This window comes from Eleutherodactylus coqui, chromosome 5 (assembly GCF_035609145.1).
Source record: "Eleutherodactylus coqui strain aEleCoq1 chromosome 5, aEleCoq1.hap1, whole genome shotgun sequence".
Lineage (NCBI taxonomy): Eukaryota > Metazoa > Chordata > Amphibia > Anura > Eleutherodactylidae > Eleutherodactylus > Eleutherodactylus coqui.
Genome location: NC_089841.1, coordinates 85,177,722 through 85,204,945, shown reverse-complemented (window position 1 = coordinate 85,204,945; position 27,224 = coordinate 85,177,722). Strand labels below are relative to the sequence as shown.

The 27,224-nt window shown below is 44.0% G+C and overlaps 2 protein-coding genes across 2 annotated transcripts in view; one reads left to right on the top strand and one right to left on the bottom strand.

Annotated features, from left to right (window-relative positions):
- The window catches only part of CWC27 (CWC27 spliceosome associated cyclophilin), a 181,149-nt gene extending 164,979 nt beyond the window's left edge, over positions 1–16,170 (bottom strand). Inside the window, exons 1-4 of the mRNA XM_066602791.1 lie at positions 15,963–16,170; positions 13,157–13,253; positions 8,654–8,766; positions 1,152–1,295 (exon numbers count right to left, since the gene is read on the bottom strand). Coding sequence (XP_066458888.1) covers positions 1,152–1,295; positions 8,654–8,766; positions 13,157–13,253; positions 15,963–16,004 — 396 coding nt within the window. The 5' untranslated portion in view covers positions 16,005–16,170. The remainder of the gene's footprint in view (positions 1–1,151; positions 1,296–8,653; positions 8,767–13,156; positions 13,254–15,962) is intronic.
- A 93-nt stretch (positions 16,171–16,263) lies between these two features.
- SREK1IP1 (SREK1 interacting protein 1) overlaps positions 16,264–27,224 on the top strand; it is a 36,997-nt gene continuing 26,036 nt past the window's right edge. The window contains exon 1 of the mRNA XM_066602792.1: positions 16,264–16,375. Coding sequence (XP_066458889.1) covers positions 16,363–16,375 — 13 coding nt within the window. The 5' untranslated portion in view covers positions 16,264–16,362. The remainder of the gene's footprint in view (positions 16,376–27,224) is intronic.

The window sequence follows — 27,224 nt, the reverse complement described above, 5'->3', positions numbered from 1 at the left end:
TTATGATCAGTGGCATGCCCACCGAAACTTAGAGTGAGGTCCCGTCAGTATTCAAGTGAATCGAGCTTCACTTCAATAACAGCACCATAGATTACCAAAGCACTCAAACTCAGGAATCTCAGGCGGTGTCACTCAAGTAAATGGAATGGCATGCTTGTGCAAACTTTGCTCCATTCACTTAGTGACCGACTTGACCTCCATTCTGGGGATCAGTGATGGTCCAAGCAGTTATAAAGTTATCCCCTATCCGGTGGATAGGGAACAATTTTATAATTTGGCCTAACCCCTTTAATGCAGTTTTATTTGTAGACAATTACTGTATCAGTTGTCACAGTCCGCAGCATACACTTGAGGCTCCTGGGACCCATTGTAAAATGTATAATAGGGCCCAGTACCGTATATACCGGCGTATAAGGCGACGGGGCGTATAAGACGACCCCCCAACTGTCACCTTATACGCCGGTATACAGTGGAGAAAAAAATAATAATTTATTACTCACCTCCCACGGCGTTCTGTCGCGCTCCGGCAGGATGTCGCTCGCTCCTCGTCCCCGGCGCAGCATAAGCTTTCTGAATGCGGGGCTTGAAATCCCCGCTTCCAGAAAGCTAATACACACGCCGGCAGCCATGACATCATTGAATGGCCGTGATTGGCTAAAGCACACGTGGCTTCAGCCAATCACACTATTCAATGACATCATTGAATGGGTGTGATTGCTAACACGTGCGCCTTCAGCCAATCACAGCCATTCAATGCTGTCATGGCTGCCGGCGTGTGTATTAGCTTTCTGGAAGCGGGGATTTCAAGCCCCGCATTCAGAAAGCTATGCTGCGCCGGGGACGAGGAGCGAGCGACATCCTGCCGGAGCGCGACAGAACGCCGTGGGAGGTGAGTAATAAATTATTTTTTTTTACACTTTTTTTTTTTGTATTACCGGCGCATAAGACGACCCCCGACTGCAGAGCAGATTTTTCGGGGTTCAAAAGTCGTCTTATACGCCGGTATATACGGTATATACCATGTCCCTTTTTAGAATACAGTTGCCTTATAACATACAGGAGAGACACCATCTCTGTCGCTCCTGTCGGTTCGGCCACCTACTACCATATAATGCTAATGTTCTACATTATAAGCAGAAGTACTTGCAGACCTTTCCAAAGATGGTGTGCTTGTTGTTAAGTTCATCAGCGCGGCCAAGTGTAAAGAAAAATTGGCTGCCATTATCGTGAGGTCCAGCATTTGCCATTGCAACCAGTCCTCTCCGAATAAAGCGCAGACGTGAATGGAACTCATCCTGGAAATTAGAAGAAAAAAACAAAAAAGACTATAATACAAAAGTCATCCACTGTATATTGTATATAACTGGTCTAGCTTAATGGAAGAAACCTGAAGAACCAAGTTACAGCTCTTAATAGCTCATATCAAGAGTGCACAAGTTCCAGGACATAGTCACAGTAATGTACTGTCTGTGGGATAGTGACAAATGAAGATGTGCAGTCCGAAGAATTCTAAGAGGTAAAAGTAGCTGCAATTTAAAAGTTAGTCTAACTTTAGGAAATGTATCAAGCAATCCACTCCGATCGATTTCAAACAGCAGCTATACTGTAGCAAAATGAAATAAAAACGCCATTCTCCTCTGAAGAACTCCAAATTGAAGCACATAAGTACAGTTGAAAAGGATGCTTTTTACTTCAATTTGATATACAGTGATACCTTGGGTTAAGAGTGCTTCAGCTTACAAGCTTCTGGACTTGGGAGCAGGCTCTCTCCTGAATTTTTACTCTGATTTAAGAGCAAAAACTCGGGTTACAAGCCTTGCTCTCAATGGGGCCTTTGCTGCCGGGGCCCCATTGAAAGCAATGGCATGCCGGCAACCCCTGCGGTGATTTTCGGGGAATGGCTTAAAATGTAAGCCCTTCCCTAAAAATCATCCCTAACTGTAGTAAAAAAATATATACTCTCCTGGCCACCTTCAGAGCAGTGCAGGGAGAACAAACAGCGGCTATACGCGCCTGAGCCCCGACAGACCGGTGAGTATATATATTTTTTATTTTTTTTACTACAGCTAGGGATGATTTTCAGGGAAGGGCTTATATTTAAAGCCCTTCCCCAAAAGTCACTGCAGGGGTGCCGGCATCCTATTGCTTTCAATGGGGCAACGCCATCGCCATTGAAATCAGTGGGAGAGCTTCGCGATCCGGAACGGATTATTGGCTTTTCCATTAATTTCAATGGGGAAAATTGATTTGACTTACGAGTGTTTTGGGTTAAGAGCTCCGTCACGGAACGAATTAAACTCTTAACCCAAGGAGCTACCGTACTTCACTCGCTATATTTTCTGCAAAATATTTTGGCCTCTTCGTGATGCAGTACCCCTGACCTGAGTTGGCGAAAAAATAATTGCTATATCATCAAAAAAGCAACCAAAATCTGGAAGAACACATTACTGATACATTTTATTCTTTACTAACTCCAGTCTTTAAGAAGAGACCATGCGTGTGTATGTGGTATATAACTGAACTTTGGTTACACAAACTCCTTGTAGTGTGACAGTTGCAATCCATAGGGATACAATCCGGGGGTTGTGCCAGGATTACAAGTTAGGGGATAACTTACTGATCTGTGGGGGTCTCACTGCCGAGACCTCCACAGATACCGTGAACCGGGTCCGATGCACCCTGTCTCCTAACTGCGGGCTTTCTGCACCCTTGCAGTGAGGATGAGACCAAATGCCTGACGCTCCAATCACTTTCAATGGGACTGCAGAGATAGCTACAGCAAACTTTCAAACCTACTTAGGGATCTTCCTCAGGCTTAATTGAATAGATCCAAAGAAGTGTAAATATTACATACACACATATATATATATATATATATATATAACCCCACTACTCATCCTGTTCTGTCATTGTTTTAACTGCACATTAATCACACCATGTCTGTGCCTTTTCATATGGATGTCTATCTATCTGCATATTGGATCTATTCCACTATAGGTCCATTTACAAGGGACGACTGTCAGGCAAACGATGCCCGACACTCGTCCTTGTGTCTCTGCGCTCCCGTGCTGTCACATGGGAGCTAGCAGAGCTGTCCCGCTCACAGAGCGGCCAGCACAGGGGCGGGCAGTGCAGGAGATTTCTCTCCTCCCGCTCCCCTCCATTGAGATAACACAGCGGCCGTTCAATACTGAACGGCCGCTGTTTAAACTGAACGATGAGAGATTGTTCAGTTTATGGGAAAAGCTAACGAACGACTGTTAGTTCTTTAGACAAGTAATTGAAGAGTACAATTTGAATGATGGTTGCTCCATGTAAAAGGTACTTTCAGATGTGGACAGGCTGCGCCCACCATAGCAGGAGGCACCCTTTGCTAGTGACTCTCCATTCTGCCTCACAGAGAAGGTTATTGAGTGGGACGCCCCCTAGTATTGGAAAGCTCTTGTCTCAGTGAGACATGTACATATAGTTTTCAGCTTCTTTATCAAACTTTCCTCTGCTGTCAGGTAGGTAAACTGAGAAAACGTTTTTTCTCCTTTCTTTTGATATGCAAACAACGTTTTTGTACTCCCTTTGCAAACTGCGCGATCACATCTACGGAGACCAAATAATGCTGTATTTGTGAGACTCACACTGAATCTCATTAGGAAAATGTGGGACAATTGAACTAACAGTATATTATGCACACAGCACCCTCCATCTACATAGAGCCATTACCATCAGTTGAAAACAGTAATTTTGCTCCTTATAATTCACATCTGCTAAATAAAAGTGTCTGCCCAGGATTATGAAAAAGAGATTCCTTACAGAGCATAATCATCTTTCTCCTTGGCTTCTGCGTATGCGCCAATCACTGATATAGCAGTCTTCAGTACAATGGCAGGAACGTGCGATGACTGTGATTACTAAGGCTTGGGTCATCTGAATGGACTTCACTAGCAGTCACATTCATGGCGGAGGATAGGCAATTGTGAAAGAAGATCTACACTCCTTGTGAAAAAAATAACATAATAATAGTCCCTCCCCTAGAAGGAGTTGTCAGATTCGAATGAAACTCTCTCTTTGTGATTGTAACGCTGGTATAAGTGATTACAATATCAGAGCAAAGGGAGAATTTATTACAGAAAACGGAACACTTAAAGGGAGGCTCAAGTACCTCGCAATACCGCCTCTAGCTTGGATACAAGATGTGATACGAGTGAGCTTGGAGGCTCTAGTACCCTGTTGTACCGCCTGTAGCTTGGATACAAGATGTGATAGGGGTGGGCATGGAGGCTCTAGTACCCTGTTGTACCGCCTCTAGCTTGGATGAAGGATGTGATACTGGTGGGCATGGAGGCTCTAGTACCCTGTTGTACCGCCTCTAGCTTGGATGCAGGATGTGATACAGGGTGGACATGGAGGCTCTAGTACCCTGTTGTACCGCCTCTAGCTTGGATGAAGGATGTGATACTGGTGGGCATGGAGGCTCTAGTACCCTGTTGTACCGCCTCTAGCTTGGATGCAGGATGTGATACAGGGTGGACATGGAGGCTCTAGTACCCTGTTGTACCGCCTCTAGCTTGGATACAAGATGTGATACGGGCAGGCATGGAGGCTCTAGTACCCTGTTGCACTGGCTCTAGCTTGGATGCAGGATGTGATACAGGAGGAAATGGAGGCTCTAGTACCCTGTTGTACCACTTCTAGCTTGGATGCAAGATGTGATACGGGTGGGCATGGAGGTCCATAACTGAGCCTATTGATCGTGCAAAGTTGGCATCCCAGATGATCCCATATAAGGGTGTATTGCCGATAAATCTGGTAACGGGACAGGACGCAGCATTAATCTGTTGGAAAATGCCTCTTGGAAGCCGCCATGAGGGGAACATATGTGGCTGCAGGACATCCTGAACATATCACTGAGCTGTCATTGTCCCTCGTACCACTACTAGGGGTGACCGACTGTTGTATGCGATGGCCTCCAGACCATCACACCAGCAGGGGGACAGTGTGCCGCTTCACAGCAAAGGCAGGATCGAAGCTCTCACCCCGAGATCTCCAGACATGAACACAACCGTCTTGGATTCGTCGCTGAAGACAACTCTGTTCCACTCTGTAGCAGTGCCGTTTCGTTGTTCACAACACCAATACAAATGGAGGCGACGGTGGGTGTCAGAGCTAGTACATGTAGTAGGTTTTATTTGCTTTTGTATCCTCCGCCTGGATATTAGGTTTCTGGCAGAACTCTATTTAAAGGGTTACCTGTTATATATGTATGATGTCTGCTAACAATAGAGTATAATGTAATATATACGTCGGATCTATAGTGATGCAGGCTATAGCGTTTGACAAGAAGCTAATATAAACATCTTATCAGTCCTTCGTGTTTTTAAAAGCCGCACCCACGACACGTGTTTATCCTATGAGTAACAGCCCATTTACAAGTAACGATTGTCGCTCAAAATTCACACACACGAACGCAAGTGACGACGATCTAAAGGCGAGCCAGCGTAAACCTTTTGCTCACTTTTCACTTGTCGCTCACTATCAGCCAACATAAGAATATTCGTCGGCTCGCTCATTTCTTGTTCCAGCTAAACGCTCCCCACTTAGTGTTCTATATAGAAATGTGAGCAAGAAGTGAGCGATTCTCAGCAATCATCAGTCTGTCTAAACATTCTCACCGGCATGCGCAACTGCCAACGAATTAGCATTGATGTCCCTCGCTCATGCACGCGCTCAAATGACAATCGGCTCGCGTTAAAGAGGCATAAGGTGGTTTCAGATAAATGGTCCGCTTGTAAATCATTCAGTCATTCACATTCGCTGCACCGGTGAAGGAGAATGACTGAATGATCGGACTTTAAACCAAAGCATCAGCGAACAAGGGAACAATGAGGGAACAATGAATGAAGAACAAACAAATTATCATTCATGGTTGGCTCCGTTTACACTGTACAATTATCGGCCAAATTCGAACAATTCAGCACATTTTTTTTTTTTATAAGGAAAAATCGCTCCGTGTAAAATCATCCTAAGGGCAGCTTTACATGGGATGTCCCTCCTCCGAATAATCACTCAACGGAGCAAATGTAGGGGATAGTTGATCCATGAAAACATGGCCACCAACTTCGTGACGATTGATAATTCATTCAGTAGTTGCTTCATTTCAACTCACCTAGAAGAGTATGTAGTCGCTGGTTCATTAATTGTTGTCTGGTGTAAACAGGTAACCAAACAACCAGCCGATAAAGGGCCATTTATACGAGACGTGCAAAAACGAAAATGGTGATCTGCCTGTCTAAACGCTCTGCATGAGCGTGAACTGGCGGTAACGTCGCCCGCTCGTGCAGTCGTTTAGCTGACAGCTGTCCCACCTAAATGTAGCAGTAACTTTGCAGGTGTGCATTTCAACGACTGCGAAGTTGAGCAACAATAAAAGAACGGGTGATCGCAATTTGGTCACCAAAAAATTGCGGCAAAAATCACGTCTTTGCTGCCGCAATTTCTGAGCGTCAGCGATGTTTTCTTGAGAATAGTCTTGCATTGCGTGTTCTTTTTAGGGAGAAAGCCGATAGGGAAGAGAGGGGAAAGGGGCTTGTATAGCACCAACTTGGATGTTGCACGCTTGCATTTATTGTGCCCAGTCACATTGTAAAACTGGAGCACGTTACACACGGTGAGCTCACCTTCCCCGGTTGTCATTTATGACTGGAGCGTTAATATCAATAAGTGTCTTTATCCAAAAAATAAAACTAAAATGAATAAAGCAGCGTGGCAGAAAAAGCCTTCAGACCATCAGTTGTAAGACAGCTACATAGCGCACTACTCTGTACAACCAGTAGAGGGCACCAGGGAGCTGGCGGTAAGCGCTCGCTGAACACACCAAACCAGAGCCGCATTTATAGAAATCCCTGACATTTGATGCAAATGCCAACAAATCCAGCAGCAGACGTTCTCCTTAGTTTCTCAGAAATGGAACGTTTCCACTTAGTTGTTTTTTTGACACTGTGACTCTGCAAAACTAAGTGACATTCAGCACACAGCCGCCAGCCGCTCCGCAACGCAAACATCCCCATTTATTACGGTTGTGTGTGTTCATCTTTGGTGACTGGGGAATTGCATCAACTGCAAACTGATATTACACTTTTTAAAAAAACTTTAATAGCTCAAATTTGTAAAGAAATTCAAACCTCCGCCTCCAGCGTACTGAACAAACAGATCGCGGGAATCTATACTTTATTAACTATCCGATGCTGCACAGAAAATTTAAAGGGAACCCGCACCTTCAGATGACTCTTCAAAATAAGCAACCATGAGTAAGTGAGGAGTAACATTACTCCTGGCCATTACGTGACTTGTGTTCTTAAAGGTTCATTCACACCGGCGTATTTTTGTATTTGCCGGATAGCATAAACCCCACTTATTTACATTGGAATGTGCAAACATACGTTTTTTTGCATGCGAAAAAAAAACAAAAAACAGCATGTCCTATTGTGGCCGTAATACGGCCAAAAACACCCATGCAAGTGTACAGGAGCGGTAAAAATATGCATTGAATATGCCTAATACATGCGTATTTACACAAGGAGAAAGCAATTGGCCCTTCTTGCGTTTTTTATTGCGAGCATGAAAATTGCAGTGAATACGTGTGCAAAAAAAAAAAAGGGAGCAAGAAGGATCAAATACACAGTAAAGACCTGCAGATTCAGTCCAGGAATACCCTATGTATTTTACGAACTAAAACTGCATACTCCCCTGTGAATGAGCCCTAATTATCAGGTCTCTAGGAGTTGCTTGAAGACTAGCTATGATGGCTCTCATACACTGCACATGAAATGCACATTAAAATAGCAGATCCTACTTCCCAACTCTCTGTAGTGCACAAACACATACATAACAACTGCATGGACGACACTAGAGAAGTACTGAGCAGTGTGAATGTGATTCTAGTAGCTCTAGTATTAGCTGCAGCCACATCTTCTTGCGTTTGTCCCGCTCTAACAGTTTCCTCCTCACCCCTCTCCTCTTCGCACACTGCTATGGGCAGTATGAGACACCACCCCCTTCACTTCCTGTTGTCTGTCTTATTTCCATTCCACGGGATAGACTTCACTTGCCAATAGGCAGCGTGATGACAGCAAGTTAGAAGGAAGGGAAACCCCTAGTGGCCAGGATTTCAGAGAGATTTTTTTTCAGCCCAAAACATTTGTGGGTAAATAAAGTGCTTTAAATTATTGCTAGTTATTACATTTCCTATGATATTAACACAAGTTGTCTCAAATCTACAAAGACCTACAAGTTACACTTAAAACAGTCATTCCCAAAACATGTGCAGACATGACATCCCGTGGTGCAGTAGTCCCACGTGATGTCATCACGTACAGCAAGCACAATGACCACCGTGGGTCACTCACAGTTTTAACCCTTTTAAAACTTATGTTTAAACTGCTGCCAAATCCCGTAACCAACCCCAAGGGGCACAGCGATAAGAACTGTCATCAGTAAAAAACAATTCAAAAAGTTAGGTTGCCAACTGCCAAGTCACTTGACTTCTTAGTTGTCTGCAGGGATTTAGGCAGACCTAAGTCTAGGTTTTCAAACTATCAATCCAACAGCATCAAGGTACAAATTGCAGCTTAATCTATCAATCATTAAACAAAAACCTTACCCTGAATGGTCTTCCATAGACGGATTCACCTCCTGTACCAGTACCGGTTGGATCACCTCCTTGCACTATAAATTCGGGTACAACTCTGTGAAATATTGTATTATCGTAATATCCTAAAAGATACAGAAATGAAAATGGTACCCTTAAAGAGGTTTACCGGGCAAACACAGTACTATAGGTGACCTAAACTCAGTATCAGCAGTTGATTGTTGGGGATCCACTGCTCAGAATCCCTCATCAACTCGGGATCTCGCCGTTAAGCCTGTTGTCAGTGCGCAGGGCCGGAAACCGTCATTGGGGTCGGAGGAGGAAGTCTAATAGGCAGCTTCGCTTCCACTGAAATCAATGGGAATGAATCCGCCTATTACATTAACAGCTCCGACCCCAATGTGCTGAGCCCTGTGATTGGTTGTAACAGTCTATGACGTCCTATACACAGGCTGCTGCAGCCTGTAAGCATTATTTCATGACATTAGTCGTTCAGTTTCTGCATGCGTAAAAATGAACGCCGGATCGGCCCGTGTAAAAAGGCAGTCGTTAATTTTTGAACCCTTGCCTGCTTACTGTGAATAGAGAAGAATGGGTCGGAACAATCCCAGGCCCGCTCCGACTCCATTCACTAGCGATGCTTGTTCCTGTGTAAAAGTATAGGGACGATCCCTGGGACAAACTGTTGGGCGTCTACACCTGAAAAGTTGTCCCATGCGAAAGAGTTCAACGTCAGGCAACCCCTTTAACTTATATCCTAGTTGCAAATGCAATATGTAGTTCAGCTATACCATGTTTTCCCAAAAATAAGACCTACCCCAATAATAAACCCAACCCGATTTTCAGGGGAAGCTTGAAATATAAGCAATATCCCCAAAATAAGCCCTAGCTACACTGCATGACAATAAAAAAAAAGGAAAATTCACTGTGCAGGCTTCTATGCAGTCCTTAATGCCGACGGAGCATCTCTTGCTGGTGACAGGGATTGAATACCCTGCCTCCAGCTAGCGATTGCTCTGATTGATTCATTGAGCGCCATCTCTGATTAGCTGAGGCGGTGCTCTTAAACCAATCAGAGCCGGTGCTCGATGAACCAATCACAGCCATTTAATGATGTAATTCAATGAATGGCTGTGATTGGTTCATTGAGCGCCATCTCTGATTAGCTGAGGCGGTGCTCTTGAAGCAATCACAGCCATTCATTGAATTACATCATTAAATGGCTGTGATTGGTTCATCAAGCGCTGGCTCTGATTGGCTGAGGCAGTGCTCTTGAACCAATCAGAGCAATTGCTTGCTGGAGGTGGGGTATTCAAACCCCCATCACCAGGATGAGATTCTCCGTCGGCATTGAGGACTGCACGGAAGCCTGCTGGAGCACCGCAGCCCAGCGGGAGTGACCCAGTTGCCGTCTGCTAGGTGAGTATAAGACACCTCCCGAAAATAAGACCCTGTGCCTCTTTTGGGGCGAAAATTAATATGATAGGGTCTTATTTTTTGGGGAAACACGGTAGTACTCTTTAGATTGTGTCTGGAGTTTAAAGGGACTTCCATCTTTATGGCCCAATAGACCATAGTTAAAGTTATTATCAAGATGGTACAATCACTTCAGTAGAGGGCCTTAACCCCTTAACGACCGGCACATAGACTTTTTACGTCCTCACTTGCTGAGCCTTATTCCCTGAGGACGTAGAAATATGTTTCCTGCAGAGATTAAGGCCCTGCAAGCTGAGGACATGACAGCTCCATGCTGCCGGCTCCCGGAGGTAGCCGGCAACCTGGAGCTGCCATTCCGGGCCGCGGGTCCCCTCCCCCGGTCACATGATCGCCGGCATTTACCGAATGACGGCGATCATATAAAAGTTAGTAAAAAGTTTTTAAAAAGTGAAAGATAAAGCTGCCCCGGTGGATCGGATCCATCGGGGCAGCTGAAAGTACTCACCCGCCTTTGCCCCGATGATCGGCGGTGTCCCAGCCTCCATGTCCCGTCAGCGCCTACTGCGCATGCGCGCCAGACGTCATACGTCGGGCGCGCACTCAGAAGGCGCGCGCGGCCTGGGAAATTTAAAAATCCTTCTGCTCCCGGCTCCCATGTGTAGCCGAGAGCAGAGGGATGTCACCGGGAGCCGCTGTATGCGGTTCCCGGTCACATGATCGCTGCTATCCAATGGAAGTTTAAAAAAAAAAAGTTAAAAAAAAAAGGAAAAAAAGTTTAAGTTTCATCTCCCCTCACGGATCATATCCGTGAGGGGAGATGAAATAACGTACCTAAAGGCACCGCATTTATCCGTGGACTTCACCACGGCTTCTGCGCACGCGCCCGCCGCCAAGATGGCGGACGCATGTGCAAAAGGCGCAGATTGCCAGGGTAATTTAAAATCTCCCTGCTCCTGGATACCAAATGTAGCCAAGAGTCTGGAGATTTCACCGGGGCCCGCAAAACGCGGTTCCTGGTCACGTGATCGCCGTTTTCCAATTGAAAACAGCGATCACGTAAAAGTAAAAAAAGTGAAAATTTCACCTCCAATCACAGATCAGATTCGTGAGGGGAGGTGAAATTACTTACCTAAGGCCTCTGGCGATGTCCCCCGACGGGATCTTTATCCACGGACCTTTCCCCAACTTTGGCGCATGTGCCCATTAGCAAAATGGCGGACGCAAGCGCAAAAGCTGTTGAGGGCCCTGGAAATTCAAAGTCGCCTTGCTCCTGGCTACTAAATGTAGCCAAGAGCCTGGAGCAGTGACCGAGGGCCGCAGTGAGCGGTCCCCGGTCACGTGATCGCCGTTATCCAATAGATAATGGCGATTACGTAAAATTTAAGACACAGTTGAAATTTGATGCGCCTTTCCTTTTGAGCCCCATTGTGCATACAGACATAATATCAAGGCCACAATGAGTAGGTCTCTGAAAACGGGACAAAAGGGGTATCCATTTTGAACTTTTTCATTCTTATGTACGCTGTACAAAAAAAATGTTTTTAAAATGACACAACTGCCAAAAAAATTAAAATCGTAAGTTTTTCCATCTGCTTTACTCAGATTCATTCAAAAACTGTGGGGTTAAAATATACAGTACACCCCTAGGTGTATGCGTTAAGTGGTCTAGTTTTCAAAATGGGGTCAATTGTGGGGGTCCTCTGTCGTTTTGGCCGCTCAAGAGTTCTACAAGTGGGCAATGGGGCCTAAAACGCCTTCACGCAAAATGTCTGTTCTAAAAGCCACCGGCTGCTCCTTTAGTTTTGGGCCCCGTTGTGAATACGGACGTAATTTTAGGGCCACAATGGGTATGTTTCTGAAAATGGGACAAACGGGGGTATCTATTTTGGGGTGAAAGTCTTCATCCCTATGTGTGCTGTACAAAAAAAACGGGTTTAAAAGTGACACGATTGCCAAAAAAATAAAAATCGTAATTTTCTCCTTCTGCTTTGCTTAGATTCATTCAAAAACCGTGGGGTCAAAAATACACAGTACACCTCTAGAGGAATTCGTCAAGGGGTCTAGTTTTCAAAATGGGGTCATTTGTGGGGGTTCTATATCGTTTTGGTACATCAAGGGCTCTACAATTGGGCAATGGGGCTGAAATCGCCTTCAAGCAAAATGACTGTTCTGAAAGTCACCGTCTGCTCTTTTCGGTTTGGGCCCCGTTGTGCATATAGACAGAAGATTAGGGCTACACTGGGTATGTTTGTGAACACAGGACAAAACGGGGGTATCCATTTTATGTGCAAATACGCATTTTCATGTGCATTATAGAAAAAAAATCCCATCTTTAAAATGACATATTTGCAAAAACATGAAATTTTATTTTATTTTTTCTTCTCCTATTTGCATTAATTCCTGAAAAAAATCTGTGAGGTAAAAATACTCACGACCCCCTCATTGAATACATTAAGGGGTGTAGTTTTTATAATAGGGTCATTTGTGGGGGTATCTATCATTCTGACACTCATGAGCCTTTGTAATCTTGGCTTGGTGCCGGAAAATAAAGTGTTACTCAAAATGCTGAAAATCAATGTTAAATTTGCACGTCTCTTAAATGGTTAAAAAAAACTGAACTTTTTCTAATGTGCATCCAGAATAAAGTAAACAGATGGAAATATATATCTTATCAAGAATTTGTACAGTATGTTTGCATATATTTGAGATATCGCAGTTGAAAATGTGAAAAATGAAATTTTTTTCAAAATTTTACCAATTTTGCCGCTTTTAATAAATATACACAAATTCTATCGGACTATTTTCACCACCTAAATGAAGTACAATATGTGGCAAAAAAAACAATGTCAGAATCACTTGGATAAGCAAAACCTTTACGGAGTTATGCTATGTCAAAGTGACACGTCAGATTTCCAAAATTTGGTCTGGTCAGTAAGGCGCAAACAGGCTTGGTCACTAAGGGGTTAACAAAGGTGACTCCAAATCAGAAGGAACCATATTTTGATTATTGCTGATTTCAGTACTTCTTCCATCAAGTGTCTGCATCATATTCGTCTATCTCACCGTGATCTTTCTTACCTTCTAAACAAAGTTGAACGAAGTTTCTACTTGCTTTAGGAGCTTCTTTGGACCATAATTCAATGTCAATCTCTCCAGCTGTTGTTTTCATTAAAACCTAGAATTCAGGAATAATAAATTAATGTGTAAATTTTAGCGCTTAATGACAAAACAGGCACAAAGTCTGTACTTTAGAAGTAACTTTACTGCATTGTTTTACATGGAATGTGTTTTAGTGGGACAATTCATGGAATCCTGAGGCATCAGAACACATTGTAATCTGGAGCAGAGGACCTTCACCCATGGCCTGCTGACTGCTGAGGTCAGTCTTGTAAGGATGGGGTCACTTGCTTTACTGCATCGGAACACTAGGATAGTATCATTTGTGCAACATAAGTAATGGCAGTCATTAAAGGGATCCTGTCGCCAGGTTCATGGCCACTCTGTACAATATTTATGATAGAAGCCATGACACTGTCTGACACATCACATGACATCCCCAAACTGTGAGCATTACATCTAAGGGCGCTTTTACACGGGGCGATCTGTTGGGCACAGATGCCGGACAGGTCATCCCAGCAATAATCGTTCTTGTGCTTTTACCCGGGAATGAGCATCGCTAGTGAATGGCGGCGGAGCGGACGGGATCGTTCCAGACCACCCGCCTCCATTCACAGTAAGCGGGCAGTCATTTATAAGTGAGCGATGGCCTGTTTACACGGAACGGTACATCATTCAGGTTTATGGATGCAGATTCTGAATGACAAGCGAGAAGCGAATTAGTTCTTGTTCGTCGTCCAGCCGCTGCATGCATTTACACAAAACCATAATTGCTCAGATTCCCGATGGATCACGGGAATCGGAACGACAATCGTCGCGTGTAAAAGCACCTTAAAGGGGTTTTCCAGGGAGAATACTATTGATGATGTATCAGTGTATTTGTGCCGCTGACAGCATGTGCCTGCTCTGCAGGAAAGTGTATCCAGTCTGCCGCCAGCCTTCATAGACCCCAGCAGTAAAAACGCAGAATTATGAGACCCATGCTCATCAAAATCTGCACAACAGGTTAATTTATGGTGTAGATTTTTTTTTACGGAGTACGTGGATGAGATTTCTTAATAGGGAACCTGTCAGCAGTTCCGAGCGCCCAATTTTGGAGCTAAAGACCTTTTTTTGGTATTTTCATCTAGACTTTCAAAAGCCATAACTTTTTTATTCTTCCGTCCACATGGCCACACGAGGGCTTCTTTGTTGTGTGGCGAGGTGTATTCTTATTGGTACAACCTTTGGGTACACATATTATTGTAGAATTTAGATTAGGGCAGAGAGAAAAAGACATCAGTTCTGCCATTGCCATTTTTTTCATCATGCAGCATGGATGACACAATACATTTTTTCTGTGGGTTGCTATTTTTTTTATAGTGTTTTTCCTCTTTTGCGCAATGAAAACCTTTTTTTTTGTCAAAACTCCTTTTTGTTTGCACAGCTGCATTCAAAGTTCCATAACTTTTTTTATTCTTCCCTGGACGGAGCTCTGTGAGGGCTTGTTTTTTTACGTGACGAGCTGTAGTTTTTATTGGCGCCATTTTGGTGATCATATAGCTTTTTTAAATTGAATAAAAACAGCATTTTGGCTCAGTTTTTAAGTTTTTTTATTCTTTTACAGTGTTTGCTGTGCAGGATAAAAAGTTTACTCACTATATTGCATGGGTCGTTACAGGTTTTTTTTTAAACAAAGGGGGGGGGGGTTGTTTTATATGTGAGATTTTTTACATTCTTTATATCCCTTTAAGGCACTTGAACTTACGCTGCTATGTTCACTGTAGTACATTACAGTACTTCTATTATCTCTAATAACAGCGGTCATAGGCCATGGCAGACCCAGATGTCATTGTCTGGTGTCCGGTTGACATGACAACCCATTGGCCCTTGACGATTACATAGCAAAGGGCTGATGACATCACAGAGGGAGAGCCCTGTACAACCCTACATGATGTAATCAACACCGATTGCAGCACACAAGGGGTTAATAGCAGGGATCATTACTAGCAGCAATCCCTGCTGTTGCAGCAGGAGGGCCGTTGTCAGTATCATATAACCACAGCAGCGATATCAAAATATCCAGCAGCAGTTGGCTGCCTGGTTTGGAGATGTGGGATGTCAGGACCCCCATTTACACGGACGGGCACCATAGCGGTCCGAGAAAATCAGACCTAAAGCGCACTGGCTTTTGCTGCAATTACGATGCAGTTCAGTGGAAAAAAAACGCATCACATTGCAGAGTAGGTGCGCCTCTCACGAGTGCGGAAAAACTGCATGTCTCAGTAGTTAAAAAAATACCCCAAGCACTGCACTTACATGCAAAGCACATGGTCTGCGGGTGCGATGAGATTTTTTAAACGCACCCATAGGAAATAATGGCCAATTCTTGAACAAGTGGAGTGCAGCCGGCCTTACACAACCGGAATGAGATGCGTGCCAGCATGCAATGCTGTGCCCGCCGCCAATCCCCACACACTACCTTGGCGTGCATAATATGTGAAAAATAGCACATGCAGCAATTTTCCCCCCCCCCACATGCATCATGTAATATGCAGTGAGCATACGCCTGTGTGAGCCCGGCCTTGGCCAGAGGGCTCCTTCCATACGGCCTATTAGTACGGCCAGCACATGGAGAGAACGGCCAGGGGTCCCCCCACTGTGCAGTATATATATATATAGCAGAGGCGACAGTGACTACAAGTTATTACCATGGTAACACCCCCCCCCCCAACACACACATACACACACGACACCCCCTCTCTTCCCAAATGGTCCCCCCCTGTACCTTGCCGTTAGTAGGCGGCTCCTGGATGTAGATGTTACTCATTTTCCTTCAGCTCGTTCAAAACAAACCAGCGCGTGCAGCCTGACACTGCGGGGTGTACCACTGCGGAAGAAGTAGGGGGAGTCTCGCTGACGCTTCTTTACATCAGCGGGCAAAACAGAAGTAAATGTACAAATTATCTATATTTACTTAGCTGAAATAAGCAATAATACGTGATTTATCATCACAGAACAAAACAACAAAGCCTTTTCCAACATAAGTATCCCCCTTTTTCTTGGACTTGTCCACTGTGCACCGTCTAAACTAGTCTCCCGGAAACGGAGGTAGAGTGTGTTGAGTTCCTGCAGCTAGGACGCTTCCCGCCTCTGGTTCTAGGGGTAGATAGAGGCCTCCCTGCTTCATGGCTGTCCCAGGTGAGTGCTGACTGGTGTTGTATGGTATCTGCTGGCTCAGGGCTTCTCTGTGCAGTTAGTTACATGGCTCAGCACGTTATGGCTGCCGCCCTCGGCAGCTTCTCCTTAGGGGGCATGTCTGGGAACTTTCTTGTATATTCTTTGGTGCCTGTACTTTTTTCCTATCTTAAAACCACATACAGCATGGAAGCTGGAGGGCTCTACTGGGGTGCACAGACCGCCCACGTAAAGGTAGGTCCGCGGGGGGCGGATTACTCCACACGGAAAATCTGCACAACAATGCATAGGGTTTTGGAGCGGAAGCTGCTGCTCCGACCCCTGTGTAGTGGACGGCACTTGTAATTGCTGCCACAGCTCCTGTTGAAAATTCGTGACATCTCCACCTGCAATTACAAGCGCTGACCTCTACACAGGGGTCGGAGCAGCAGCTTCCGCTCCAAAACCCTATATACTGTAGCACTGATAGCGGTGCGCCTGATCCGCTGATCATCCGGGGTCCCAAACGGTGGACACCAGTTGATCAACTATTGATGACTTATCCTGAGGATAGCTCATTGATTGTATTTGCCATTAACAAGTCATCTAGATCAGTGTTTCTCAACTCCAGTCCTCAGGGACCCCCAACAGGTCATGTTTTCAGGGTTTCCCTTAGTATTTCACAGGTGATGTAATTATTGTCAGTGCCTCAGACATTGCCATGGGTGGTGCTGCTATAGGATATCCTGAAAACATGACCTGTTGGGGTCCCTGAGGACTGGAGTTGGGGAACACTGATCTAGCTCAGCAAATGGTAGCATTAAAAAATACAACTCTTCCCTCACAGAAAAAAAAAAATATCGCACGGCACCGTTGCTGCGAAAAAAATATTTGAGGTCTTTGAATGTGGCAATAGAAAAAAATAGATTTAACAAAAAAAGTGTGAGAAAGTTGCAAAAAAAAGCTACGCGTTTGGTATCAACATAATCGCACTGACCTATGGAATTGATTTATGTTATTTATACCACATGGTATATGACGTAAAAAAAAAGGCAGAAGTGCAGGTTTTGTTAATCTTGCTTTCAGAAAAAAGGGAATAAAAAAAAGTGATCAAAAATGACATAAAAAGTAATCAAAAACAGAATCAATGAAGACTAGAGCTCCTTCCACAGAAAAAACAAATAACAAGCCGTAACAGAGCTCAGTTCATGGGAAAATAAAAATGTTTGGGCTCTTGGAATGCGGCAACATAAAAGTAAGGGCGCATTCAGACGACCGTATATCGGCTGGGTTTTCACACCCGGCCGATATACGGCGTCTCTCTCTGCAGGGGGAGGAGGCTGGAAGAGTCGGGAGCAGTGCTCTGAGCTCCCGCCCCCCCCTGCACTATTTGCAATGAGGAGAGGTGGGATGGGGGTGGAGCTAATTCCTGGAATTTAGCCCCACCCCCGTCCTGCCTCCTCTCATTGCAAATAGTTCAGAGGGGCAGAGAGGGGGCAGGAGCTCAGAGTACTGCTCCCGGTTCTTCCAGCCTCCTCCCCCTGCAGAGACGCCGTATATCAGCCGGCGTGAATACCTGGCCAATATACGGTCGTCTGAATGCACCCTGATACTGTAAACTCAGTGGACCGGCCCCGTGTGACCATACACTAAGGGCTCCTGTCCACATATATATCGGTAAGCCAACGCAGGTCTCCATGCAGTGTTTTTTCCCAAAGTTTGTAAACGAGGGCTCTGCCAGCAGAGACGACGTAAGGCTGCGCGTGCCCATGTATCACACCCACATGCCCAATGTGACTTTTTTAAAAATTAAATTCCCCCGCTCTATTTCATAGATGGCATGCGTATGAAACCGCTCCCCATCCCAAGATAAGACAACACTTTTTTTTTCCTTATATGCAGCATGAGCTGTTTTTGTGTTTCTGCCAAATACTGATCACTAGTTTCCCAGTTAAATATAAAAACAATAAGGAGAAATATAGATGAAATAGTGATGAAGGCTCCTTCCAGGACAAATACCCCAAGGGGTAACACCCAACCATCTCCAATGTTTACACCACTTTGCACATTTGTTTGTTACTAGAATGTACATAAAATCTCAGTTTTCAGACCCATCGGGTCACGGGGACTATTTTTCAAAGGTCACAGAAAACAATTTTTGATAGTTAACTTCTCAGAAACTATTTGTGCGCAGAAAGATGTGCGACGTGTCCGCCTCTTCGTAATAATATGCAGAGATATAATAATTTTACTGTAATTCCAATAGCAGTTTTAAAAAAATTAGAGCAAAATTATTTTAAATTTTTTTTTTTTTTTGGAACTGAGAGCTGAGATAATACCTGCCCCATACGATGACATTTCTTACCGCAAAATTTCCGAAACGTGTTCCTTGTATTTTTTTGAGAGAAAACAAAAATTCTTCACCTTTTGACAATAAAATAATCCATAATTAATTAAACTGACGAGTGATTCCCTGTGATTAATTGTCCCACAATCCCATCAAAAGTGGCAGGCAATAACTACAGCCTACTACCTAGTAACGTATCCTTGGCTGAGGCTCTGTGGAAGAGATAAGCCCCTTTACACGTCACAATTGTTTATCATGCAAATCACTCCTTAGATTGAATGTCTTGCACAGTAATTGTGCTGTGTGAATGCATGCATTGAAAGACCAATCAGCGAAAAAAACTGCTGATTGGATCTTTCATGCAGACTTAGGCTGGGGTCACACGGGTCATATTCTTGGCAGAAATCTCTCGGTTTTGCCACAGCGAAAAACCGCAATATTTCCACCGAGAAAGCACAGCTTCAAAACCCAAAGAACGTAGGGTTTTGGAGCGGCTTCGCCGCATGCTTTTCTGTTGCGGCCGGCTCTCCCATAGAGGAGAGCACGGTCGCTGCAGGGGAAAAAAAAGAATGGACATGCTGCATCCTGGGAATTCGTGCCACAGCGCCAGCTTTGCCGCGACTGATTCCGTGCCTCGTGCGTTTAACAAATCTTATCCACATGGCTGGCTAATCCCGGGATTATCGGGTGCAGGCGGATTTGCCGCAGCGAAATTCTGCGGCAAATCCACCCTATGTGACCCCAGGCTAAGTATTTTCTTTAGTCTACAGCTGCATCGGTCTGTGTAAACCGGCCGCCGTTCATCTATGAATGATCCCTGTCCAAATCCAGTCACTGAGCGATGATCACTCCTGTGTACCAGCACAAGTGCGATCATCGCTGGGCTGTCGGGCTTTGAAGTGCCCAACGGTCGTCCCGTGTAAAAGGGGCTTTACACAAGCCAGAAATTACGCTAATAATTTTTTACCTGAGCAATTTGTATGTCCAACAGCAGATTCTTCACCCAATTTGTGATCTGAAGCGTGTTTAGGGGTATTTGGTCATTTTTGATACTTCTGAAACTGTTGTCAGTATAGCATTGGTCAGCATCTAGAATATTTTCTCAGAAACTACTAAGAACTCTTTCCCATTTTTTGGGGGGGTAAGAAGCTTCATTGTATGGGGCATTTATATATAGTTTTTCAGCTTTCTCTCTGGAGTGGCTCAGTTCCTAAAATAATGTTGAAAGGTTTTGTTCCAATTTTACTTTAACTTGTATTGGAGCTGCAGTGTTAGGAAGAATATGTTACAAATCTGCATATTAGAAGACAATGACCCCTCGCATATCTTCCTACACCCAATAGTGTCAGAGAGATGAATGATGGAAAATTATGGTTCTGGGTGACATTCAGGAAATTGACCCTCTGTGTATTTCTTGACCTGATAGATCTGAAAATTGAGATTTTTATTTTCTTTAAACTAAAGGCTGATTTAGACACGAGAATCACTTAAAATTCGCTCAAAAGAATCAAGTTTTCTTGAATTGAGCGATCAGCTGTTAACAGCCTGCTCTGCTGACATCACAGCTGGCTGTGCTGATATGATTCTTTCTGCCTGTGTTCTGTGAATTCACAGCGGAGCATGGGCAGTAAGTGTGGAGAACACTACAGCTGTTTGCTTATGCAAAACAGCTGTATTGTTCGCCGAGTGATAGCGGCGGTGTTCTGCTCTGCCTGCATAGCTCTATAGTAGCTACTTAGCTACTATAGACTTTCGTTTAAGCAATAATCTGTCATTGTAAATGGGGTATTACAAATGCGCAAAATGTAATAAAAACCGAGTTGTGGGGTGTTGCCCCTTGAGTGATTTGACCCTGAAATACTGATGACATACGGTTGTAATATCCTCTGTGACACATCCACAATACGGATCCATATTATGGAATTGTCACAATACGCTTGTCTGAAACCGGCCCAAGGCTGTGACATCACACAGCCAAAAACAAATGCAGATAAAAGAAGTTGCCACAGTTGGTCGCACATAACAGCCAATTGGATAACTGCTTTCATTCTGCAACTTGCTTTAAGAAGGATTACTTCCTGGTTATGGGATTTATCCACCCAGAAGGTGGGATTTATGAATCCTATAACCAGGAAGGGATCTTGTGTGGGCAGCTGAGGATTGCAGGAACCGCGCCGGGGAGCAGCAGGAGGGACCTGGACCGAGCTGGCGATGTAATGTGTTCCCTTTCTCTTTTTTCCCTTAATGTAATGAAACTAGGGCTTATTTTTGGTGTAGGGCTTATTTCAAGCCTCCCCAAAAATCCTGAATAATCAGGCTAGTGCTTATTTTTGGGGTAGATCCTATTTTTGGATATATATATATATATATATATATATATACGCTACCGTTCAAAAGTTTGGGGTCACATTGAAATGTCCTTATTTTTGAAGGAAAGCACTGTACTTTTCAATGAAGATAACTTTAAACTAGTCCTAACTTTAAACAAATGCACTCTATACATTGCTAATGTGGTAAATGACTATTCTAGCTGCAAATGCCTGTTTTTTTGTGCAATATCTACAAAGGTGAATAGAGGCCCATTTCCAGCAACTATCACTCCAGTGTTCAAATGGTACAATGTGTTTGCTCATTGGCTCAGAAGGCTAATCGATGATTAGAAAACCCTTGTGCAATCATGTTCACACATCTGAAAACAGTCTAGCTCGTTACAGAAGCTACAAAACTGACCTTCCTGTGAGCAGATTGAGTTTCTGGAGCATCACATTTGTGGGGTCAATTAAACGCTCAAAATGGCCAGAAAAAGAGAACTTTCATCTGAAACTCGACAGTCTATTCTTGTTCTTAGAAATGAAAGCTATTCCATGCGAGAAATTGCTAAGAAATTGAAGATTTCCTACAACGGTGTGTACTACTCCCTTCAGAGGACAGCACAAACAGGCTCTAATCAGAGTAGAAAAAGAAGTGGGAGGCCGCGTTGCACAACTAAGCAAGAAGATAAGCACATTAGAGTATCTAGTTTGAGAAACAGACGCCTCACAGGTACCCAACTGGCATCTTCATTAAATAGTACCCGCAAAACACCAGTGTCAACATCTACAGTGAAGAGGCGGCTGCGGGATTTTGGGCTTCAGGGCAGAGTGGCAAAGAAAAAGCCATATCTGAGACTGGCCAATAAAAGAAAAAGATTAAGATGGGCAAAAGAACACAGACACTGGACAGAGGAAGACTGGAAAAAAGTGTTGTGGACGGATGAATCCAAGTTTGAGGAGTTTGGATCACAAAGAAGAACGTTTGTGAGACGCAGAACAAATGAAAAGATGCTGGAAGAATGCCTGACGCCATCTGTTAAGCATGGTGGAGGTAATGTGATGGTCTGGGGTTGCTTTGGTGCTGGTAAGGTGAGAGATTTGTACAGGGTAAAAGGGATTCTGAATAAGGAAGGCTATCACTCCATTTTGCAACGCCATGCCATACCCAGTGGACAGCGCTTGATTGGAACCAATTTCATCCTACAACAGGACAATGACCCTAAACACACCTCCAAATTGTGCAAGAACTATTTACAGCAGAAGCAGGCAGCTGGTATTCTATCGGTAATGGAGTGGCCAGCGCAGTCACCAGATCTCAACCCCATTGAGCTGTTGTGGGAGCAGCTTGACCGTATGGTACGCCAGAAGTGCCCATCCAACCAATCCAACTTGTGGGAGATGCTTCTAGAAGCGTGGGGTGCAATTTCACAAGCTTACCTCAACAAATTAACAGCTAGAATGTCAAAGGTGTGCAATGCTGTAATTGCTGCAAAAGGAGGATTCTTTGACGAAAGCAAAGTTTGATGTAAAAACAATGTTATTTCAAATACAAATCATTATTTCTAACCTTGTCAATGTCTTGACTCTATTTTCTATTCATTTCACAACGCATGGTGGTGAATAAGTGTGACTTTTCATGGAAAACACAAAATTGTTTGGGTGACCCCAAACTTTTGAACGGTAGTGTGTGTGTGTGTGTGTATGTATGTATGTATGTGTATATATATATATATATATATATATATATATAAAATTACATTTTATACTGGTTTATATATCATAAGTAAAACTTCCCTAAACTATAAATATTTAATAGCTGAGCGAAAGACTGCACTGCATTAATAATGAATCCTGCATCTAATAATTCTTCTTGCAAAACTAATCCCGGGGTTGGTCCTTCCCATCCTGTGTGTACAGAGAACTATAAAAAATGAATGCTAATCCTTACTCATTTCCGTCCTTTGTCTACATACTAATTATTATGCAAACGAAGTATTGATCCTAATATAATATAATGTGCTGTCCAGTGTTCCCTGCTACAGCTTAGTGTAAAGGAAAATGTCTTTTAGACCACATAAGATGTCATTGAAAAATGGTCCTCTGGATGGGAGGTCCTCTCAAGATGGTGCTAACTATACTTAGACTGATGGAACTTAAATGCTGCCGCAGTAAATCTAGTTTAATTAAGGGGTTCGTCTTCAGGGAAGATTTCTTTGCTACATTAATGCTATGGACACTTGTGACACTGTAAGACTATTTCTACATATGTTGGGGCTTGTTCATGGTGGTACTGTGTCCTTCAGTTGTTGGCCTTTATCTAGCCTATTAGGAACCCCTTCCCAAAAGAGGCAGGGCTGCAGCAGTGATGTCAGTTGACCTTCTCTAATGGATCAGCTGTGATACAGTTGGCTAAAGGCCCATTTATACATCTTTTGAGCAATAATCGCGTCTGAACGCGCGGCCATCGTGCACTGTTCGTGCACTATTCGTTCATCGCTGATTTCTAGCCAGCTACAAATCACTGATGACTCTTATCGGCACCGCACGCTGATAGCGTTTTTTCAGCTGGTATCCCGCTGGCAGTTCTCAGAGGGACACCAGCTAAAAGCTCTGAGAAAAATGCAGCTATTTGCATATACAAAACAGCTGCATTGCTCTCTGAGCTATTGCTGCGGCATCCCGTTCCGCCTGCATAACTCTTAAATAGTTCATTAGATACTTAGAGTTATGCAAAGATATTCACTCAAACTGTCATTTGAGCGAATTTTGAGCCATCATCGTTCCATGTAAATGGGCCTTAACATCTACCCCAAGAGTAGACAGTGCTACTTCGAACCTATAGGTTGTCAGTGTAATGCAGGAGAGGACGGGTCCTCCAGAGTGATGGACACTCTGGAACCGCTATGCACTCTGGCCCAAAGACCAGGATCCTGATCAGAATATACTTATCTATTAACTCAGAATTGCGTCACAGAGTGTATGAAAGTGAGTTTTCTAAACTGGGCAACCCCTTGAGGACGCCGCCTTTTATTTTTTACTCTTTCTCCTCTGTACTTTCATAACTTTAATTTTTTAGTCGGCATAGTCTGAGGGCTTGGTTTTTGCAGGAAGAGTTGTGTTTTTCTACTGTACTAAATGTACCATGTAATGTACTCAAAAACGTTTAAAAAATGCTACATTTAAAATGAAATTTGAAATGGAAAAAAAATGTAGTTTTGCCATCTTTTAGGGGTCTTGTTTTTCCGCCGTACACACTGAGGCAAAATTACATTTAGGGTTTTTGGGTTTTTTTTGTCCATATTGCATGTATCCATAACCGAACACATCCATACGTAATCAGTTTACGCAATAGATCAAAGATCTACTCCGGAATCTGGCCTGTTTGGATGGGTGCATTAGAACGGGTCTGATTCCACATGTAGATTTCCGCAGCGTAATACCTGCGATCATTCACCTAAAGTAATTGCGACTGGTCTCAGATCCATAGTATATCGTCCCTGCAGAAGAAAGATCTCTCCCCTTGAGTTGGCATTCTTGATTTTCTAACTATTTTCCTATGAAGTTGCAAGTGTGTCCCCCGCTCATACACAATATTAACTGCGTATGGGCTATGGATCACTCTCATCCATAGACATCCATTGAGGCCATATGCGCGAAATCCACTTTAAAGTATAGAATGCTGCAATTTTTTTTTTACGCTCGCAGAATATATGATGCTTATCTGCGAGTGTGAAGAAAAATTTGAAAAGACATGCCTTTTCAATGCCCACGTTTTACCACGGATTGTCCGCAATTCAAATCCGGTCATATGAGACCGGCCTTACACTTATATAACTTTCTTTTTTTTTTTGAATCCCAAATGGGACTTGAACTTGCGATCACTTATACCATGTACTGCAATACTTCAGTATTGCATTTTATGGCTGTTTCTGCCAGCATTCAATTAGGACAGGCCTTAGGACAGCAATACATGGCATCCCTGGGGGCTTTCAGAAGGCCCCTCACTGACATGACAATTGAACGGCACTTTGCAATCTCATCGCTGGGGGGCTGTTTGAGACCCCTGAACTCCGATCGGAGCATTTGTCAGAATTGATAGCAGGGTTTAAAGGGTTAACACTGCTCACAGCTGTTGTGGACCGGTGTTGGTTGTCAAAATAGCTGATGCCCACTGTGTATGGCTCCACACAGACCCTGCACTCAGAGGGCGTTCATGCATGTCCTTTAGGGTCAAGAGGTTAATAAGCAAGGATCCTTAGTGAGGGACCCCAAGTCAAAATTTGGCGGTATTTTGAAGGGATTTTCTAAACCAGGCAATGTCTTAAATTGTATCAGTGGTTTCCAGTTTGTGGCTCCCCTGCTGTTGGGTGGGAGTATTACGTTGTATAAAGTTATACATAGGTAGATAAGATGCGCCAAATTTATCATCCCGCGTGAGCTACTGGCGCATCAAGTCTGCACTGTGTAACTATTCGGCCCCATCATGTCCATGTACTGTATAGGAGTTGCCCTGACCTTTTATATCCGGTTTATAGCTGTGGTTGCCATTGGCCGCTGCACAGAGCATTATGAACTGCGGAGAACCGACTGCCTGAAATCCTTCTCTAAACATTCTGTACAGCGTTCTGCATTATTCTGTTAGAAATAAAGTAGTCTTTAAAAATGCCACAGAAGAGCCACTTAACGAATGACAATAGAGGATGGCATCTAATGGCCTTTTCTGAGAAACCCATGTCATTTAGTTCAATTTACGGCTCAGATGGAACCTGGAGTGGTAACATGAATATTTACTTTAAGAACCTTTTTACCATGTCGGGCTCGTCTGCTCTTGTACTCAGTCAAGGCAGCTTGGCAGAAAGTCAGGTCAAGATGTTGTTTGTTGGGTCACAGCCACTACAGTGCAGCTACTGTTGAGGGTCAGAAGAGTTTTCTCTCTATTTAATTTTTTTTGGGGGGGGAGGGGGGGGCAAAGGCAGCAAAACAGACGAAGTGATTTATTATATTGGTTGATGCTATTGCATTTTCTAATAGCTGGCTCACATAAAACAACATTTTGGTATATATAAATTTGTGGCAATGTCTGCGTGTGGGATGGGGGCCGGAGACAAGACAGCGGCATTCTCAGACCAGGTAAAAGTCCAAATAACTTTATTTTACTTGGATATTCAGAGATAACAGAAAAACTTAGTGGAAAATAGTCACTTGCAGCACATACAGTTTGTGCAATAAACAGAGCAAACGCTTGCCCGTCAAGGCGCTAACTACACAGCAGTACTCTCACTTACTACTAATGGTCAGCAAACAGCAGAAGCCCACCTGGTAGATGCGTTCACTCCAGGCTCTAACTCTGACTGCCTGAGCTTGCAGCGTTTTATGTCCCAGTGATCACATCAGTGGGTCCATCTGAGCTCACTGGGGCCCAGAAAGAAGAGGTACTGGAGGTTTATCTCACCCAGGCCAAGCATTTGGGTGGAATGTACACTCCCTCCAGTACTCTTCCTAGCACGTGTGTGTGTATATGTATGTGTGTATGTATGTATATATAACTATATTTCCATATACACTCTTTTTGAAAAGAATGAAGCCCCTAGAAGAAGTTTTCGTTTTGCTACAAAACTCTGTATGCCGTTAAATCTCACGCAGCAAATGATTAGAGTTGTTGCGTGATTAGACGAGCGGTTTTGCCGCCCTAAAAGCGGATCCAGGGTTTGAGAGGAATTATTGGAACGTGAGAAGCTAGAAGACCGTATCAAAAAATTGCGCGTCACCTGGACCGTTCTGACAAGACTGTTAGGAGGTGTTGGGACCAATGGATTCGTGAGGGCACACATATAAGGCAGCCGGGCTCAGGATGCCCTCGACAGACCACCATTAGAGAGGATTGTCTCATGATCCAAAAGCACAAGCAGCTCTAACTTCATTGTCCACCATCCAGAGATGGGTGACACCATTGTTACAGGCCCCTGTGTCTGTTGGAACCATTTCCGGGTGCTCGGCTGAAGGACACTTGTACTCATGGCGCCCATTACGAGTACTACCTTTGACACCCACCCACTGTTTTCTCCGTTTGTAGTGGTGTTGTGAACGATGAAACTGAACTCCTGCGGAGTGGAACTTGATTGGGGTATCCATTCTCTGCAATACCCCACCAATACCGGGAAGGTGCGCATTTCCTGGTAATTTCTGGAGAGTGTGATAGTCTGAACTGCCTGGA